This window comes from Bos grunniens, chromosome 17 (assembly GCF_055505025.1).
Source record: "Bos grunniens cultivar Pamir isolate PY7600 chromosome 17, Bosgru_T2T1.0, whole genome shotgun sequence".
NCBI classification, from domain to species: Eukaryota; Metazoa; Chordata; class Mammalia; order Artiodactyla; family Bovidae; genus Bos; species Bos grunniens.
In genome coordinates, this window is record NC_141181.1 from 68,082,505 (window position 1) to 68,104,472 (window position 21,968).

General features: G+C 37.2%; 1 protein-coding gene across 1 annotated transcript in view; it reads right to left on the reverse strand.

Annotated features, from left to right (window-relative positions):
• TTC28 (tetratricopeptide repeat domain 28) overlaps positions 1-21,968 on the reverse strand; it is a 410,194-nt gene that overhangs the window by 275,575 nt on the left and 112,651 nt on the right. Inside the window, exon 2 of the mRNA XM_086348496.1 lies at positions 8,318-8,465. Coding sequence (XP_086204622.1) covers positions 8,318-8,465 — 148 coding nt within the window. The remainder of the gene's footprint in view (positions 1-8,317; positions 8,466-21,968) is intronic.

Genomic DNA, 21,968 nt, shown 5'->3' on the forward strand with positions numbered 1-21,968 from the left:
GGAGAATACACAAAACAACCCTTTCTAATACGCACTAGAAACAACGGTTTCTCAAACTTCCTATGGTCCATTTCAGGTACAAACTCTTCAAGCTTTTCATCCAGCTACAGCCTCACTGTCACTTCACATGACTGGATAACACCAAGGTCAGTCCAGCAATTTCCTTACTTCAATCTCCAGGCGTACGCCACACTCTTCCTCTCTGCTGGTCTTTCTTTGATTAGGACCCATCACTTTCCCTGAATAGTTCTCTCTTCTCTGACCTGCTGCCCTCTCAAAGTACCACAGGTACATCACTCAAGTCCCACTGCTACATATCCAAGCAGACCTCAGAGATGCTGTGGGTCTGCCTCCAGACCACTGCAATAGAGCAAATGTCACAATAAACCACATCGCACACAGTGTTTGGCTTCCATGCGTATCAAAGTTATGTCCACACTATACTGTCACCTATTAGGTGTGCAATGGCACTGTGTCTAAAAAATCCCATGAATTAAAAATACTTTATTGCTAAAAAAAAATGCTAACCATCATCTTGAGCCTTCAGTGATCCAATAGCAACATCAAAATTAACAGATCACAGACCACCAGAACAAATACAATAATAATGAAAAAGTTTGAAATATTGCAAGAATTGTCAAAATGTGACACAGAGACATGAAGTGAGCAAATGCTGTTGGAAAAATGGCATCAATAGACTCACTTGATGCAGGGTTGACGCAGACCTTCCATTTGTTAAAAAAAAAAAAAGAAAAAGAAACAATATCTGTGAAGCACAATAAAGTGAAATGCAGTAATATGAGGTATGCCTGTACTATCCCCAGGTCCTCCAGCTCACATTAATCCTTGGATCTAAACTTCTGATTTATTTTTATAGTTAGTATTGCAGTTTGGCCCTTAACCTTTTTAGAGATGCTTCACGTGTGTTAATTTTTAAAATATTTTCCCAGCTAAATCTGAAGACCATTATAGGACTGTTTAATACTTTATTATAAACCATTTCTATATAGGTGAAAGCTCCTAACACATCTGGCATTCAATGAATGAAATGTTTGTTAAACCTGAATCTGAATGACTGATTAATAAACTCTTTCCACCTTTTTCCCTAGAAGATACAAAAGCAGCTCTCTCAACAAATAGCCATCATCTTCACGGACAACCCAGTGTACCCTGCTGTTCCTGAGACTAGCATGACCATATAAAAAAGTACTATCAATTTCTGTTGTGGTGACAAATGAAACCATCAAGAAATCATCTGAGTTTACTAAGGTAAGATGAAAGACAAAGTAATGTTTAGCTTTTTTATTTTCATATGGTGGAAAGGACATAGATTAGGGGTCAGGAAGCCACAAGGAGATTCTTTCCATCCGAAGCTAGGTTTCAAAGTGGATGACCTTTAAGCTCCTTCTTCCTCTTTTCTTTTTTCCAAAGACAATCGCAGAGCTAATGACTATAACCCTACAGTGAGGCAGCACTTACAACACTTAAGTTGTTAGCTTCCCTGAAAAACTGTTTCTTAGTTATTCCACTGTGCCTATGTTAAAAAAAAAAAAAAACTATTAAAAGGTTGGTCTCTTTAAATTGTGAATCTCTTGGCCAACAGTACTGCATTAAAATGTAATTTATGACTTCAAATCTCCACTCACTAAGGAGCTCTCGTCTGAATCAACATTACCACGGAAACCTCGAAACCTACTGGTGCCTAGAGCATTTTTTTCCCTTCAATCAGATCACTAAACAGAGAACAAAGAACATTTTTACACCTGTCAAGATGCAAGCAGCGCACAATACCAGTAAACACTTGCGAACCAACAGGGTTAAACACAGGCAAAGAACCCAGGAATTGCTGGAACAGGAAAAGAACAACGCCATACTCAAACAACTGGGAGCAGAATTTTGGTGGTACCTGCTGGACTTGGCAGCCAGTGATGAGCATATTAGCACACCACTGGCCAATCAGCAGGAGCAAAAATAACAATTTTAGAGCTGAAAAGAACTTGAAACCACCTTTTATTTTAGAAATGAAGAATCTGAGTACTTAAGTGCATGCAAGGGCAGACAGCTTGGGACACAGCCATGCCAAGAACCCACTGCAGGATTCAGGTTCAGGCTCTCTGATACCACACCACACAACAGTCTTAGTTGTTCACACTAGAAATCAATTAGAGCTGATTTTAAGTGGAGAAGAAAGGTACTGAGAGGCTACTGGGAAGGGGATGTGGGTTCAATCCCTGGTCAGGGAGCTAAGATTCCAAATGCCTTGCAGCCAAAAAACCAAAACATAAAACAAAAGCAATGATATAGCAAATTCAATAAAGATTAAAAAAAAAAAAAAACAACTGTATAGGCTGGATTAGGTGATCTATAAGGTTTCATCCCAACTCTACTATTCTACAATTCTAATTCCTATTCTACAATAAACTTAGGCTGTTAGCAAAAGGACTAATTGTGTGCTTTTCTCAGGCTAGATGGAACAGAGATTTGGCAGCCTGTAAAGATATGTTTCTTTACAGAAATTATGCAAAATACATAAAATATCCAATGTCAAAACAACTTCATAAGAATGTAAAAGTACTTTGCAACAATCACTGAACACTATAGTTATGTGCTTTCAAAATGTAAAGGCTTTAAGAATTTAAGATAAACCAAGTCTTATTTCCTCACACTTGAAAAACCTGAAGGAACGTAGTATTAAATAGAAGCTAGTAACAGGCAAATAATCATACCCAGTTAAAAGATATGCTATATTTATTTCATCAGTACTGCATATTTATTCACCTATTAACATCTGTGAATTTGAGATTTATTATCCATGAACTCGCAGTTCCTTAGTAGCTCAATGGTATAGAATCTGCCTGCCAATGCAGGAGATGTGGGTTCAATCCCTGGGTAGAGAAGATCCCCTGGAGAAGGAATTAATAATCTATTCCAATATTCTTGCCTGGGAAATCCCATGGACAGAGGAGCCTGGCAGGCTACAGTCCACAGGGTCACGAAGAGTAAGACACGATTGAAGCGACTAAACAACAGTGACAATCCATGAACTCAATGGTGCCTTACAATGGCTGGTTATTTCTATATCTGTGCTGTGCTTAGTTGGTCAATCTGTTCGACTCTTTGTGACCCCATGAACTGTAGCCCACGGGGCTTCTCTGTCCCTGGGGATTCTCCAGGCAAGAATAACAGAGTGGGTTGCCATGCCCGCCTCCAGGGGATCGTCCCAACCCAGGGATCGAACTCAGGTCTCCTGCATTGCAGGCAAATTCTTTACCATTTGAGCCACCAGGGAAGTCCATCTCTATGTCTAAAAGTAAAAGTGAAGTGTTAGTCGCTCAGCCGTGTCTGACTCTGCGATCACATGGACTATATAGTCCACCAGGCTCCTCTGTTCATGGGATTCTCCAGGCAAGAATACTGGAGTGGGTTGCCATGCTCTTCTCCAGGGGATCTTCCTGACAAAGGGATCAAACCCAGGTCTCCCACATTGCAAGCAGATACTTTACTGTCTGAGCCATCTGGAGTTGATTTTCTTAATACTATGTAAAATAATGATACAACTTTCAATCCAGATTTCTCAGAACTGGTAGGATATGCTATGGGACCCCTGAGGAGAAAGGTAGGCAGGTCCCAGGTAGGTCTGAGAATGCCTTCTGGAGGTAGTGATGTCTGAACAGAAACTGGAGCTACGAGAAACCAGTGTTTTCCAGGAACTGCAGGTAGTTTTAGGTGGGAGTATCTTAGTGATGAGAATAAAAGAAGTAAGATCTTTTATACTAAAGCAGCTGGCCTTTATCCTGCAGGCAAAAAGGAAAATGTAGAATTATGAATAAGAGAATGACAGATCACATTTACATTGTAGAAAATTCATTCTGGAAGGAAAGCAAAAGCAGGGACTGGAAAGAAGCCTGGAAAGTCAGTTGGAGGAAAAGTCCTATATTTGCAATGACAAAACAGATGGAAAACAAGAGATAAATTTAAGACATATTTAGAATTTTAAAATCTACAGAATTGAGGAATAAATGTATTAATAGGTGCAATGCCTTATTCCAAAGTGATGATATTCTACTGACTGTCTCCTATGAATCATTCTTAAGGTAACTGAAATTGTGCAGACTTCAATCTGTCCCAGGTACTAAGAAGACATTCTGGAGCCTTCCATTTTATCCTTATAACATTTCATTACCATATATGACTAAGAAGGCTTCAACTTTCCTAAAAACCTAGTGATATCACTACCAATTACTATTGGATACAATATAACACTGAACTGCAAATTCAGAAGACTGGGGAAAAGCAATTTTGGAATGAATCTCCAGAACAGGGATCCAGAGAGAACAGCAACTGCTAACACATAAGAAGGCAAGCGAAGTGTAATGAGAGCAAAGTATTGCCGTAAACAAAGTGTAGAGGTAAGGTTCATAATATTAACTTAATTTTAATTTCTATCTTTTCTTAAGCAAATTCCTTATAGAGGAAACTAAGTTAAAGATCACCAGGCATGTCACAAAAAGGATAAATACTGTGTGATTCCACTTACGGGAGGCACCTTGGTAGTCACCAGGAGCTGGGGTGGGGGGAGGAGGGATGAGGAGTTATTGTTTAAACAGGTACAAAGTGTCAATCGGGGAGGATGAAAATCTGGAGACAGATGAAGGGCTGGCTGCACAACCTGTGAGTATACTTAACACCACATAACTGCACAACTAAAAATGGTCAATTTGATGTTATGTACATTTTACCACAATTGGAAAAAAAAAAAAAAGCTTTGGTTCATACTAAAAGGAAAACTTAACCCTGCTCAAAAAAAGAAAAAGAAAAAAAAAAAAAAACTGACACGTTTAGCTAAGTCATTTCATATTTTTCTGGGTTCACATATGGATTTATTTATATGCTACTTCATTCCAAAAGGATTCAAAGACCTTCTAAAGAAATAAGGCAGAAGACATGGTAGTCAGAGTGAGTGGAAAGTAAAGTAAGGAAAATTCATCTTAAAGATTAAGTCCTGGCACACTTCTTTAAGGTAGCCAGGACACTGGGTTCTACTGCTTCACAGAGGACAAAGCAAAAGAATCAAGGATCACTTTAGGTTTTCCCAGACCTTTTAGATAAAAATATACTAAGACTCAGGCAAAAGGCAGTTTTCCAGGAACCGAGTGCTTAGCAAGAGGGTCATGTGTGCTGTGCAGTGTTTGTTCCACATCCACAGCACAAAGACAAGAGGAAGCTCATCACCACCGCGACTCCTCTCCCCAAGAGAAGCGGCGCACCGCACCGCAGGGCACAGGTGTCCCACAGGGGCCTGCCTTTAAGTGCCATGGCTTGATTCTCAAAACAACAGTACGAGCTACTCGTTACCACGCCCCTTTTACAGATACCAACCGAGGGGCAGGCAAAGGAAGAACCTTGCCCGGTCAATAGGATAGCAGATGGCAGTGCTGGGATCAGAGTCCCAGTCTTTTCAGGAGAAGTCAGTTCTGTTTTCTTTTCAACATTTCAAAAACAGGCCATCTATGAAAAGTGACCGCCTTCTAAAAGAAAATCAGACAAAAAGAGTTATCAAGGGTGGACAATCAGGTAAATAAAAGGTGACCCCAAATATGACTATGAGAGAAAAGCTTATATACATTCAAGCCATTTTCCACCAGTACGTCATAAAAATCAGCTTCCTGGATCCTCTGGAGCTGAAAGAAACACCACGACAGGTGATAGCCCATAAATGTAATAGTCTTTAGATTACCAAATTAACAAGAGGGGAGAAAATATACACAAGAGAACCCTCAGCAAGAAGCAGCCCTGCTGTCTTTAGAGGAACAAATAAAGGTAAACTCAATCTCACTTTGTAATTGTATTATTAAATCTGTGGTTGGCAGCAGGACTATGCGACACCATCCAAATCTGCATAAACATTTATAAGATATAATGAACTGAAATTGCTGCAAGATGATCTAAAAAAGAAAAATGGAAAATAGTAAAAGGACAATTTGAGAGTCATGAAAAAGTCTCACTTTATATTAATACTTATATTTGTGTATTTTCATAAATGATTTAAGGGAAATACATTACATACAGTGATATAAATATATTTACAAGAAAAGTAGATCATCTGATATCTGGTTGGTAAGCATGAATGAAACCACAAAAATAAAGTAAAAAAGACAATGTAATTACCAAAATAGGGAACAACATTTTAAAAAATCAAGGAAGTTTCATTGTGGATTAATAGAATGTAGTTATTGGGAATAAGGGTATATTATCCCTAGCTTTAAAAAAAAAAAAAAACCTTGAAACTTCCCCCAAAGGCCAAATGACAAGAGTGCTATGCACATAGGGGTAGCTTTGTTTGCTTACAGAAGCACTTGGACAAGGGAGTCTCCATGTTGCATTTCAGATTCATTTCAAAATAAAAATAATGGACACACAGATCAGACCTACACGTAAAGCATCCTGGACCGCACAGCTACTCAACAATGGCAAAAACTGAGAACACCGCAGGAGAGTAAAATAAACAGTGGGCAAAACATGGGCAGCAAATAATGACAGATTTTGTGAATTATAACCATATGACAAAAAGAGAGGTCATTAAGATGTGCAATGATAAACAGAACAATACTGTGTAAACCAACAGTCTTTCTATACAATGTTGATAAGAAAAGCCCACCTGGAATAGATACAGTGGTAAAGGCAATGCCAAAAATAAATGACATAAGTCATTTTAAGGATAAAGAAGAAAATATTGAAGTGCTCCAGGCACCTGTAAGATGCAGCTTTCTCCAGGGTCACCCTTAGGTCACTCTGTAAGATGGGAAAGAACATAGCATAGAAAACCCTAAGGGGGACAGTAGCACTGAGCTAATTCTTGCAGTGCAGAGAAGATTTTTTTACATTTATCTAAATAAATAGATTTGCTTCAAAGGCAAACTGGTAAGTATGATTCTGCTGATCTCAACACATTCACTCCAGTGTTCTAAAGGTAGTAGCAGAAATACTTCACAATAAAGGAATATCATGAACTAAATAAAAAATTATCTATGTAGAGGAATACAGGGAGAGAATGAGAAAATACTAGAAAAACAGAAAGAAGAGAGAGAGATTGATTTTCGTTGTTGCTGTCCATCTCCCCTCCCTCCCTTCCCACTCCTGGCGCTCCAAAGTGCGTCTGCTCTAAGTCAGAGTTTATTAACAGCAGGTCCCCCAGTGGGAGAAGCCATTAGGCTCCTGCAACAAAGACTCAGCTTTGTATGGGGTTATAAAATTGCAAGAAGAGAGGTTTCCTTACCACTTTTTTTCTAAAACATGAAATCTTTGCTTTCAGGAAAGTATTTTTTATAGCTATGAATTCCTCAGAAACCATATGAGTACCATTTAGTTCATCAAACTTTTACTTAGCACATAAATATTTTGAGCCAAGTATCAAACTAGCCAGTATATTAAAATTATCTAATGCTGCAAATATTTTCAAAATTAAATAAATTACCTAATGATACTGCCATCCACGTTTTTAGGTTCACTCAAAAATATACCATGTCAGAGACAAAAACAGAGTTCTGCTTGACATCATCTAGTTAGTGTGGGACATCATTAGCATCAACCTGCCTTAGTGTCTCCATCATTCCACAAAGATATACACTTTTAGCCCAATCCTCCCAAGAATTCTTTCCACAAAAATCTATGTTCCTCAAACAGAAGTCAATCTGATCTGAGCCTTAGAACAACTCCAACCTTCAGAGTACTATTTTCAATCTATTGTTCCAGAATACCAATTGATATAACACAGAAGTAATACAGGTAAAAACCACATATCTACTTATTTTTCTCTTTCCTTTTAATTCAACATAATCTTTTAATGTTCTTCTGAAAAATGTTAGACAAAGCCTACAGTTAGATCCATATTTCCTCTTAAGAAATGTCTAATGTCTTCTCTCATTTGTTTATTTCCAGATGGCATATTGGTCCACCTGAGCAGATCAATTTACTGCTAGAGCTGTTTTGTTTTAGAGGTATAGAATCTGACAACTACAAAAAACATAAGGATTCTTTACATAACCCTAAAATCCAGAGAAGCTGTAGAGTTAGTTAATGAAAAATTCAAAATATAATCTAGGTCCACAAAGTTCCAGACAAGTGGCCTTACCACCGTCCCTCTGTGCCTCATAACATCAGCTATTGACAGTGATTTCCAATTGTCCTCTGTCTAAAATATACAACCTTAGCTAATGTGATAACCTATCAATTCTCAATGCCTGAGTCAAAAATCTTCAAAGATTAGAAATGTTCTGACTTAAATTAGTGTTGGACCAAATACTTTTATCATATTTACCTCTCATGGGAGATTTCATGGCTGCTTCTACCATCCCCACCAGAAGCTGGAGACTCTTGGGGTCCTGAGCCAACCCAGATGCAAAGGCTGCCAGGGCATCGGCATGACGTCCGAGGTACTGGAGGGCAACACCCTGTCGGAAGTATGCCTGGAAATAAATAAAAGATAATGCATATATTACTTATACACTAGGCTCCACCAGGCTGAGGAGGATTCTTAACTAAAACAACAGGTCGGCAGAACTAAGATTGATGTGATCTCAGTTCAGAAACCTAGTAAAGAGTTTGTAATCAAATTTGACTTCTCTGAACATCATAAAATGTAAGCGTACTTCTTTCAGGAAAATTATATTTAAAACTTTCATTTTTTCACTTCTAGAACATATTAATTTTATCACATTCTTTGGTACTTATTCACATAGTATATAATATTTTACCTTTTTTTTTTGATGATTTTAAAAACCTTTTATCCCAATTTAATAGCATAAGCTCCTCAAGAACAGGGGTTTGGAGATTTCTTTACATCTTACCAAAGTATCTGGTACAGTGCAAGACAAATGAGAGACACTCCAATTTCACTTATTTTGTTTTCTCCTCATTAATTGAAGGAATATATATCAGCATGTGATGAGTATTAAGATAATTGTAATAATGAGTAACACAACATGGCTACATTTAATGTGGTGTTTCAGACATAGTATTTTAAAACCATCATTTAAAATAAATGTGCTTTGCTTAGAAACAAAATAAGATTGCTCTTGTTTGCATCGTTTAATTGGATTAGTTTAAAAACTGGTATTATCAACTGTGAATATAAGAAAACATTCCTCCTTCCAGCTAATTACAGAAAGGGCCAGAAAATTAATAAAATATTTAAACTTCATAATGATCGTAAGAACTTATAGTTTATTTTCGAACACAGAGTAAAATCAAGTAAATGATCAAAGTGTTACAAGTATATAACCAGCAAAGGACTTTGAACCTGATTAAATAACACATAAAACTGACATATTATTAATGCATTCATTGCTTATATGACATCTGCTTCCAAAATACTTGGCCTATTTAAATACTTTCACAATACTCTACGCTTGAAACACAAATGTAACTTTTTCGTCCAATATCCTTTTCAATTGCAACAAATTGTATTTATGGGCTCTAAATGAAGTTTCAAACAACTTCTAAAACTACTATTCAAATGTAATACATAATTTTATAATTTTATATTATGTACACACACTATGAGAGAGCACCTTTCATGTTTATAAAACATAATTACTTACCTTATTTCATTTTTACAACTATGCTTTGAGGTAATTTAAGATAAGCAATACTATTCAGTGTTTCTATTAAGAAACAATCCATAAACAGAATGAATACTCAAATTATTATGGTCTATTCAGACTTCTATTAGTTTAAACTACCAGCAGCTGTTAAAACTCAGACTCCAGTAAGACAATAACCTGTAAATGCACTATCATCACTAATTCATAAGATCACTTCCTTTCAGTGGACTCAGTCACTTTTTAATCTTTAATGTGTTTGTACACATTTTTTACTACCCTTTTCATCTAACATTTTAGGTAATTTCTATAATCCAAGAGGCAACATGTACCACATTCCAACTAAAAATAACTATAGTTATATAATTCTAGAAATGCTACATTAAAGCTAAATTTAAAAATTTATATATGTGTGTGTATGTATATATGGGCTTCCCAGGCAGCGCTAGTAGTAAAGAACCTGCCTGCCAATGCAGGAGATGAAAGAGATAGGGATTTGATCCCTAGGTCATGAAGATCCCCTGGAGGAGGGCATCACAACCCACTCCAGTATTCTTGCCTGGAGAATCCCATGGACAGAGGAGCCTGGCAGACTACAGTCCATGAGGCCGCACAGAACTGAAGCAACTTAGCACAGCACAGCACACACGTATATGTAAATACATACATGAAATATTTATAAACTATTATTTATGAAGAGAGACCAAATAAGTCTGTGGCTAATGATTTCAGGTATATATTTTAAGAAATACAAAAATCTATTGTGATAATCATTTCACAATATATGTAAGTCAAATCATTATGCTATATATCTTAAACTATTAACATAGTGCTATAAGTCAATTAAATTTCAAACTAGAGAAAAAACAAAAAATTTAATTAGTCTCAATGAATTTTGATAATTTTTTATCTGTTTAAATCAAAGCATATCATTCATTATTTCACTGAGAAAATAACTGATTTTCCTATCTCCCAAATGAAGTCTCAGAAAAGTATGATGTATATACTCCTTAGTGGGTTCAATGTTAATGGAAAAGTTATGACATCAAATAAACAAAGGAGTTGTTTCCCTGGGAACTCAGCTGGTAAAGAATCCACCTGCAATGCAACAGACCCTGATTCAATTCCTGGCTCTGGAAGGCCCCCGGAGAATGGATAGGCTACCGACTCCAGTATTCTTGGGCTTCCCTGGTGGCACAGACAGTAAAGAACTGCCTGCAATGCGGGAGACCTGGGTTGGATCCCTGAGTTGGGAAGATCCCCTGGAGGAATACATTGCAATCCACTCCAGTATTCTTGCCTGGAGAATTCCCATGGACAGAGGAGCCTGGTGGGCCACAGTCCATGGGGTCGCAAAGAGTCGGACATGACCAGGCAGCTAAGCACAGCACAACACATACATGTTATGCTTTCTTAGGACACTCAGAAACTAGATGAGGAAAGGTATGACTCGATCATGCTGCCCAGAGTCTCGGTTTCCCTTCCTTAGAAGATTTTGAAAAGAGGTAAAGGTGAGAAGGCTCAAAGATCTCCCTTGATCCTTCCTTATGTCCTTCCAGAATCCCCAACCCAACGTCACAATATTTTCTATTAAAAGCGTAGAGTTGTCAGCACAGTGCCTGACATAGAGTAAATACTTAATAAAGTAAGCTATTTTGATTATTAATTAATGAGGAAAACAAGAATATATAATTACAGACTAACAGAACATAAGGAGAGCCAAATAAATATTTCAAACATTTCATTATTCAATATAACAGCATTCAATTCCTGTCACTGCTTTATTCCCTCCTCCCTCTTGCTCCACGTAAGACTGTTAGCAACTGGGAAACTCACTGCTGTAAGGCTCCCAGACAAAATCTGAACCCCCCGACTAAAAGAAGTTGGTACCAACAAGTCTTGGGAGATGTAGCAACCCACCTCCCGCCACCAGCCCCCCTCCCCCGCCATAGGATTCTGTGTCAGTCTCTCCCAAAGGAAAGATCAAGAAGCACTGAGTTTTACCGCTGTTTACTAAACTTAAAGAAAACTGATGTGACCTAATTCTTCTCTTACTATCATAGGTTTCATAGGAAGCAACAGCATCTGGCAAAGGGACAAATCTGGGTCACTTAGGATTGAGCCCAGCCAACCTCAGATAATATACTCCCTGTTTCAGCACTCTTCATGTATATACCTACATTCTGGTCACTGTTACGCAACAGAGAAGGAAAGGCAATATGGACTGACTTTTGAGAGCCCCTATGCCCTGAGAACAATGGCTTTAACCTGAAGCTTTAGCCAAGAAGAAAGACTTGCAAGGAGCTAGTTAATACACCGGACTAGAAGGGGAATGCCTAGATTTTAAAGTGTTGTAGAGTTGTTTATATATTTGTTGTTACTACAAATATAGTAAATACAAATACTTTGTTCGTATTTACTACAAAGAATCTTCCGTGATTATTCCACACGTGCTACTAAGTAATCTCACAAATAATAGAAACGCAAGTAGGTTACAAGTATGTTTTCATTCCTTCCATACTACTTGAATTAACATTCTCTAAAAATCCACAGAACCAGGTACTGTGATGTGTATCACAAATAAAAAGAAATAAAGATAGGACTTGGACTCAAGGTGCTCGCAGTCTAGAAGCAAAGAATATAAAATTTCTTGACTGCTACCTACAATAACTTTATAATAGGAAGGGTTTGTAACATTTTAGCAGTAATAAAAATGTAACTAATGACCAAAGTGCTTACATCCTTTGGTTAAAATTGTTAGTATTTTGTCCTTAGTGAGTGTACATTCTTCTCATCTCAGAGAGTTTGCTAGACTGAATGTGTGTGTCACTCCAAAATTAGTAAGCTGAAACCTAATCACCAGTGTGATGGTATCTGGAGGTGGGGCTTGGGGAAGCGATTAGGCACAATTAGGGTGAGAGTGCACCCCTCAAGAGTGGGATTAGTGCCCTTATAAAAGTGTCTCCAGAGTGCTCCCTCTTCCCTTCTACCACATGAGACCAGGCACAGCAAGAAGACAGCCAGGAAATCAGCCCTTACCAGATACAAAATGTGCCATTACCTTGATCCTGAACTTTCCAGCCTCCAGAACTGTGAAAAATAAATGTGATCTAAGCCACCCAGTCTGCAGTATTTTGTTATTTCAGTCCGAACTGACTAAGATAGGGTTAAAGTAAAAACACTCAAAGACTAAACATGTGAAACAGTAAGCTATTCACCCTTCAAGTACCCCGGAAGCAATGAAGGACCTTTAAGTTTTTTCTTCCAACATTCTATTTACAATTCTAAAACATCAATGAACTCAATAATAACCTAAACTTCCTCCTCTTCCATGGCTCAAATGAGTAATAAGATAAATTATGCTCATAGGTACATATGTACATTCATAACAAAAAATATAACAAAAAATAAATGTATATAATATGTAATGATACATAAAATTAAGTGTTTGCTTACATGTACAGTATAATCTATTACTTAGTACAAGTGCTCCCAAACACTATGCCTTCAATTTAATGTGTACTTTTAAATGCTGTACTTTAATGTTCCTAACCTGTTTTTCATTGTTTGAATTTGAACTTTTTTTTAAACATCTTCTGAAGAATACATTTCTCTATAACATGGTAGTACACTTGCTAGCCCATCATACCACCTGCTACCATAACATCACCATCTTGTCAACAATACTGGTAAATCACAGAACTATTTCACTGACTTTTGCCTTGCTATTTCATTTAAAAATGAGGAGAAATTGCAAAAATAGAAATACTGATTCTAGTTTTTAAAAGCACCAGCATTAAACTATAATTTAACCATGACTGGGTCAAAAGTTAAAACGATTACAAGGTGCCAAAAGTAGAAAAGCTTTAACATCACACAGATCTAACTATGCTTAGTTTTGATAGAAAAGGATAAAATTAGAAAATATATATTTTTTAATGAATCTTAAAAGGAAAACCATGATTTGAGATTTTATTTTTCAGTTCTCTAGGAATTAACGCTCCTTACTCACTGAATTTGTCAATCTCTTCATTAATATTTGTATATTTGACATCTCACATATTTGACTTTCATATACTTTTTTAGGAAGGCATTATATGAGAAAATAAAAGACTATATTCCTTAAAACATACCCATCATACAAGCAAAATGTAAATGTACACATAATGCCCACTATAAAATTTACTACACATTATAAATTATGTCACATTAAAATATAACACATAAAAATGAAGGGATAGGACCCATGTCCTCAACAAGTTTCCACAGTCTTGCATCAAATAGGAACCCAGATGGATACATAAGCACAAATTATTTTTGTAACATATTTTATTATGTATGCTCATTTAGGACAAGGGAGAAATTAACAGAACTTTCTACAATGATGAAACTGTTCTCTATACTGTCTAATAACAGTACTCTCTGGCCAGCCACCTGTGGCCACTGACCATGTGAAATGTGCACCATGTGACTAAGAAACTAAATGTTAAATTTCCTTTCATTTTAATTACTTTAAGTTTTAACAGTCACAGTTGGCTAGTAGCTACTGTATTAAGACAGTACAGCTCTACAGTTTGGGTCTTCCTTTAACAACAAACCTCCAAACACAAAGTGAAAGGGTATACACTCAACAAATAAAAATAACTACTACAAAAGCTGGGAACTGAAGCTGTGTGATTTACTTCCAGGCCAGCTGCCGCAGAAAAGACTCATTGGGCTGACACTAGAATCCTGTCCCAGTTGCCTTTCAGCTGTGTGCCTTTAGCGCTTCTCCCAACTTCCTGTTCCATTTCCACTTTCAGAGAGGATGATAATAATGACCTCAACAAACAATGCTAATTGACACATGGTATATGAAACAAAGAGTGGGTACATTTTTAAAAACTGAAGAGAAGTGAATTTCTCACTATTGAGTCTCAACTTGGCATTTGCCATTTAATCAGGTGGCTCATCTGCTTTATGAGTTCACACAATACAAATTACTTGTGGTAAAGTGGGTGAGGAACTGCCAAAAAGTAAGCACAAAACAAAAACTGATGATCTCAATGATCACCTTTGGTCATTAACAGAATAGTTAACTTATGTTTGGCATCTTCCATTTAAGAAGCCTATAAATAGGTAATCTGTTTAATGGAAATGTTTAAATCAAAATTGCTTTTAAAAATCTTTACACTTTTGGCACTTGATTGGGTAGGCTTCAATTATCGAGTAAATTTGTTACCTGGGAAAAACATCATATGCAGTTTAAATCAAGTCCCTTAGCCTAGGTGGAAAAGAAGAGGTGGCAAAAAAATAGATGACACACAAAAACCTATCTGTAGAAATATGAAAAAGTCCTTTCTATCAGAGACTCTATCCTGATATACTGATGATGAGAATTACAACAAGGTGTTCTGAGGTCCAAGCCTGAACACCTACCTTAGAATTAACAAGCGCCCAGCCTTACCATATCAGTCTCGCCATTATAAAACCATAACTTTTAGTGCAGAGATGCTTTATTTCCCCAAATCCCTTCTCGTCATCATTTACTGAACCGCTACTCTGTGCCCCACACAGTGCTGGTTGTTTTCCATGGCTCATCACTCACGCGCACCATGTTCTGCAAGAAGTTCTTACCACAACTACTGCACAAAAGAGGTAGTTATGAAACTCACCCTGCTGCCAAAAACTCTTTCTACTATTCCCCACTACCTCTTTGATAAAAGAATTAATAGTGTGCAATTAACCTCTAAATCAAGCTTTTTGTTTGGGAATTCTTATACTGGCAAAATTCAACCTATGGAGGCAGAAATGAAGGAAAATCAGAAATGACACAGAAAATTTATGAACATGAATATTTAATCTCTATTCCATTAGCAACCGTTGATTGTGGAACAATTTTTAATGAATTGGATGGAGGGAAAATTCATTTCATTAACCTTTCATATAAATGTATTATTATTGAACCAAACAGGCCACTGTACTTGCAACTCAGTTCGAAGTTAATTAGATTACAGGCATGAGGCTTTAAATCAAAGAGAAACAAAGGGAGCTATCAGCAAGCTTCTCAGCCAATGCTTATTTGTTTGCTGGCTAAAAATGGATTTCTACCTGCAATACAATTTGCTATGCTTCTTTAATTTTCTGAGATTTTCAAGTGGAGTTTCTTTTGCTTCTATATGCTGACATTTTGTATTAAAAATAAAAATAAATAAAACCTTGAGAATCAGCAAAGAACACATTCTTCATGTAGCACTGTTTTTACCTGCTCAGCTGGGAGTAATCATTCCTATCTCTCCAGAAAGCTATGCTTATATTTTTTTTTACTAGTCTGTCTTACTGTATGCTGAAAGCACATGCAAGAGACTGAAGGCTATTTTAGAAAACACCATTATTCAGTGTGTAACCCAGAGTCAAAGGCCCTAATGGCCTAAACATAATGTTCTAACCAAATCTGCAGCTGTTTTTCTCTTCAACATTGCTTTTGGTACATTCAATATCAATTTCTAAAAGAAATCTGCTCTCAATCATGATTGTTTCATACCATATCAGCTATTTCTTAACCCTAAGTTAATTTTAAATTACTATATCAAACTTGTTAAAGTAACAGTTTATGGGAAAACCATATTTTGAAAAAAAAACTAGAAATCTGATGAGCAGTTAAAGATGAAACGACAACCAGGAGTTAAATAACTAAGTAGGTGTCGTTTTCTAGCACTGGAGGAATTCCTAATGCCGAAGTTCATGTCAGATTATAAAATCTGTGTGCCATTATCTGGAGTTTTCCTTGTAAACCTTGGAAGTAAACAATAAAAGAAGTTTGAAGTCTCCAGAGTAATGGTTCTGAATTGTCCATACCCCGTGCCGTCACTCTATGGGTGTGGCACAGGAGGAGTGTAAAGTCATGCCAAAAACAACACCAGGGAATTTTCTGAACTTTCTCCAAGTAATCATCTGGCTTCAGCATAAGTTCTGTGCCCCTCCCCCACCGACCCTCCCTCTACTCCAGAGCACTGAGCACCTGTGCCTTCACACATACAGATGATCCTGGGGACAGTGTGAAACCAGGGGCAAAATGGGAAAAAATAATGGTGAGCAAGGGAGTTAAGGAAAACACTGAAGCCAACACATGGGAATTATAGGATTCACTAACTATTGAAAAAAAGCACTTGGTATCTCACCTACCATAATGCAGCTACACCCAAACCATACCAGACTAACAGCAATCGACTCCCTCCAGAAAGCAGTCTGTAAGAAATTACGGCCAGAAGTGCTGTACATCAGGATACAGGCGTTCTATACAAGGCGTCCTTGAGCAGATGAAATCCCACCATTAGTTGTTCATTCTCTGATCTTTCTGATCTACCAGCTGATAGTTTGATAATTCTTGTTTTTCTCGTCAAAGTATAATTCAAATGTGAGTCCACAGCATTATACCATGGAGGTCAAAACTATATGATAACATAACATGTCTCCTGAAACGTTCAATCTATTTGAATTTTCTGGGAGAGAATCTTTTTAATTAATAAACTACAGCAACTCTAGATTCACAGCAAAACTGAGTGAAAAATACAGAGAACTCCCATACAACCACTGTTCTGACACATGCAGAACTTCCTGCACCACTGTGGTACTTTTTTAAAAACATAATCAATGGAGAATTATTTTTATAAGAAAATTACAGAAGAAAATAAAAGAGTTCACACAATTTTTAAGAAACACAAATAAATACCCATCTACAGTCCATCTATAGCCCCAATCCCTCGGATAGTCCTCTCTTCTGACTCCTCAGGTACTGGGGAAGCAAAGTTGGAAAAGCACCACCAGGAAACACTGATGGCTTCATCGTCGTCAACTGCCAGCTCACACACAGAGCGCCCAGAAAAGAGAGCGCACTGAGAAGAGGGACAAGACAGGCTGACATGAGCAAGTGGTAAGGACAGAGCTGAAAGGCAAGAATATACCTTAGAAAAACTTATGCAAATATTTCACGTGTGCTTTTCTAAACAATGAACTTCACGGACTATGTCTTTCCCCTTCATGTATCAGGTAATCTTTCTACGTTGTCACATGTGTGTTAAGGTGCCACACATCACAATGAAAACCGAGAAAAAGAAAAATGTCTACCCCTCAGTATCTACCACCACAAAAACATAACGATATACTTTTGATCTTTTCAAAAGAGAAAGGGTTCCATTTCTAGGCAAGATAGAGTAAGCATCCAGTCTTTCCACTGAATACCATCACATCTGGAAAGACTTCGTGGAACAGATCTCTGAACAGTAAACACAGTAGGTGAACTGAGGAAAGAGACCAGAATTCAAAGTAGTACCAAAGTAGCAACGGGCTTCCTCTTGTGTTCTGTATTCTTCCCATCTGGTATCATCCACCTTGGATTCAAAGGCAGCTCAAAATGAGGAAAGACTCAATGGTGCAAACAGAAGCTCTCCAAGAAAAGTCCTATTCCAGTCAGAGAAGCAAGAAAGAGAACTCCCAAGGGTCAGAAAGAGTAGAAAAAACCCATTTTTAAAATCCTCTTTCCATTCTTTCTCAGTCGACACCTCAGGCAAACCAACGGTGCCAGGGAGAGTGACTGCAGTGGCCGCTGGGCAGGCATATAAAATTGTGTGGAAGAGAGCCCTGATCATAGGACCTGTGGTTCCCAGAGTTCAGGATGAGTCCCAGAGCTTTTCTCTCTCTTTCTCTCTGCCCTTTCACTACTTGATGCCTCATTAAAGACATAATTATAGGATATGCATGGCAGAGCAGAGAAGCTAAAGCCCTAGTTTTGGCTAGTGGATGGGAAGGGAAGAGGACAGCCAGAGAGCTTGAAAGTGTTGGGGAATTTTTAAAAAGATGTAGGAGGGAGCTCACGAGAGATCCCATAAAGAGGTGTCTGGATCTTACCTCAAATAGCATACCAAGGCTTTGAGAACTAAACTACAGAACAGACTACTATCTGGTTCTCAAACTGGCCATTGGGTGGTGCATACAAAGGCAAGGTCCCAGTACAACTACAAAAACTCTGAAAACTTAACCAACTTTGGAACCAAAGTCCACAAAATATGGGCTGAGACTTACAGCCTAAACCTAATCAGGTGAATAGTTTATTAAAATAAACAAATTTATTCTTCTTAAATTATAAACAAGATGTAATGAACAATATCAAAGCATTTGGGATATAAGCAAAACCACTTCACCTCTGAAGAACTGAAAAAAAAATCTCTACTCGCAAGGAAATCAACACATGCCAACTCTAAAATGACACAGAAGTTAACATGATCAGACAACTATTATATTCATGTTGTGAGACAGGCAAATAGTCTTACAAAAAAGATGGCATCCCCAGCAAAGAAATAAAAGATATAGAGAAAAACCAAATAAAAAATTAAATATAACTATACTGAAATATCTAGGAAGGGCTTCAATAGCAGAACTTTGATTACAGAGAAAAGAATCAGTAAATTTAAAAACAGATGAAAAGAAATTACCCATCTGAACAACAGAGAGAAAGATAATAGAAAACCAAAGATATTCAGAGCCTCAGGGATACACTGGGCAATAACAAAAGCTTTAATATTCATGTCGTTGGTAGGTATCCCATTATAAGACAGTAAGGAATGTGAAGCATGGGGAAAACTTGAAGGAACTGAAAATTTCCCACATTTTGTGAAGGACATAAACCTAGAGTCAAGGTCAGCAAATCCCAAATATGGTTAGCCCAAATAAATCCATGTCTCGAAGCATCATAATTAGCATTTGTTGTTGTGTGTATAATTTTTCTGTGACCCCATTGACTACAGCCCCCCAGACTCCTCTGTTCATAGGATTTCCTAGGCAAGAATACTGGAGTGGGTTGTCATTTTCTTCTGCAGGGGATCTGCTAGACCCAGGGATCAAACCCGGGTCTCCTGCATTGACATACTGAAAACTAAAAACAAAGAAAAACATCTTGAAAGCAATCCAAGAAAAACGCCATATAATTTACAGGAAAACTACATTTCCAATGACTGCAGATTTTTCATCAGAAACCATCAAGGCCAGAAAGCAGAGGAAAGAAATTTTTAAAGGGCTGCAAGAAAAGAAATATAAACCTGAAATTCTATAAACCTTCAGGAAAACATCCTTCAAGAATGATGCTGAAATAAAAGGACTATGAAAACTTGAGTTAAAAAAAATAAAGAACCCAATAAAAAGTAGGCAGTAGATTTGAACAGACACTTCAACTGAAAGGTTACTGAGATAGCAAATAAGCACATGAAAAGATGTTCAACATCTTTTAGTTAACAGCCAACATTAGTCAAGAAAATGCCAAGTAAACCACTATATACCTATTTGAATAGCAAACAAACAAAATGAAAAAACAATGTCAATAACCAAGTGTTGGTAAAGATACAAAGCAACTAGCACACTCAAACAGTGCTGATGCAGGGCAAATATCTGGAAAATAGTTTTTCAGTTTCTTATAAAATAAAATACAGATTAACTATTTTGTTGTTCAGTCTCTAAGCTGTGTTCCATTCTTTGCAACCCCATGGACTACAGCATACCAGGCTTCCCTGTCCTTCACCATATGACAGAGCTTGCTCAAACCCATGTCCATCGAGTCAATGATGCCATCCAACCATCTTATCCTCTGTCACTCCCGTCTCCTCCTGCCCTCAATCTTTCCCAGGATCAGGGTCTTTTCCAATGAGTCAGCTCTTTACATCAGTGGCCAAAGTACTGGAGCTTCAGCTTCAGCATCAGTCCTTCCAATGAATATTCAGGGTTGATTTCCTTTAGGATTGACTGGTTTGATCTCCTTGCAGTCCAAGGGACTCTCAAAAGTCTTCTCCAGCACCACAATTTGAAAGCATCAGTTCTTTAGACTTCAGCCTTCTCTATGGCCCAACTCTCACATCTATACATGACTACTGGAAAAATCATAGCTTTGACTATATGGACCTTTGTCAACACACTGATGTCTCTGCTTTTTAATATGCTATCTGGAAAACTATTTGAAAAATAGAAAAACTATTTATCATAGTTTTTCTTCCAAGGAAGATTTAACTATATAATCCAGCAATCCTACTCTTTAGGTGTTTTTTGTAGAAAAATAACATGATCACACAAAACCTGTACATGAAAGTTTACCACTGTTGTACACAGAATTTCCTCAACTGAGAACAATCCAAATGTCCTTCACAGGTGAACAGATAACTCTTCTTTTCAGGTTTGATTGTTTATTACTAGTATTTCACCCATTTGCCAACTATTTCAAACAGGGTCAAAGCAGAACCCAAATAAAGTCAAGGGATAAATCTATGAAGATCAAATTCAGGGTTGTGAGTCATGCGGATGATTTAAAATTTTTTATTTTTAAAAGTAAAATGCTGCTTTGGACATCTCAGCGAAAAGCACACACAAACAATACATACTGCAAACCCTACTGTGAAACAAAAAGAACAGTTAAAAATGAAATGCACTTTGTATACAATGAACAACAAAACTACTGTATAACACTTATACAATTATATTTACATAAACTATTATTTAAAGTAAAGCCAAAAATATGAAGTTGTGAGATTAAAAAATGGATAGAAATATGTATAATTAATCTCATTATTCACAGATTCTATATTTGTGAATTCAACTACATACTAAAATTTATTTGTAACCCTAAAAATCAATACTATTGTGCTTTCATGTTCATTACAAGACATGTGCAGAGCAGAGCAAATTTGAGCTACCCAATCTGTATGTTCCTAAAACAAGCTGATGCTTTGTTTTCTTATTTCAGCTGTCAAAAGTAAACAAGTATCCTTTTCATTGGTGATTCCACTGTTTTAATTGGCCCCCAAGTGTAGTTCTAGAGTGTTTCTAGGTACAAGTCTATTGTGTTCCTTACAGAGAAAATACATGTCTTAGATAAGCCTTGTTCAGGAATGATTTACAGTGCTTCTGGCCATGAGTTCAATGTTAATGAATCTACAATATATATTAACTCAGGTATATTTAAACAGAAGCACACATAAAACAAGGTTATGTGTAGATCATCTGACAAAAATGTTGTGACCAGAGACCTGCAGGAACCTAACTCTGTATTTCCCCTAGGAGCAATGGTTCAGTATTTGCTGACTTATAGAATATAACCACCTTGTAACCAGAACTGATTGCTACATTTTAATTAGAAGAAAAGGAAACCATTTCCCTCTTGGCTTTGACATCCAGTGAAGTGGCAAATATGCAAGTGCTCTACTGTCCACTGCCCTCTCCTGGAGCCCTAAGGCAGGAAGCAGAGAAAGAACGGTTACCTACATCGTAAGTAGAGGTACAATTACTAACAATGTGATAATAGCTACTGTTCGTTAAGTGCCTCTTAATTTACCAACACTCTTCCTTCCATGT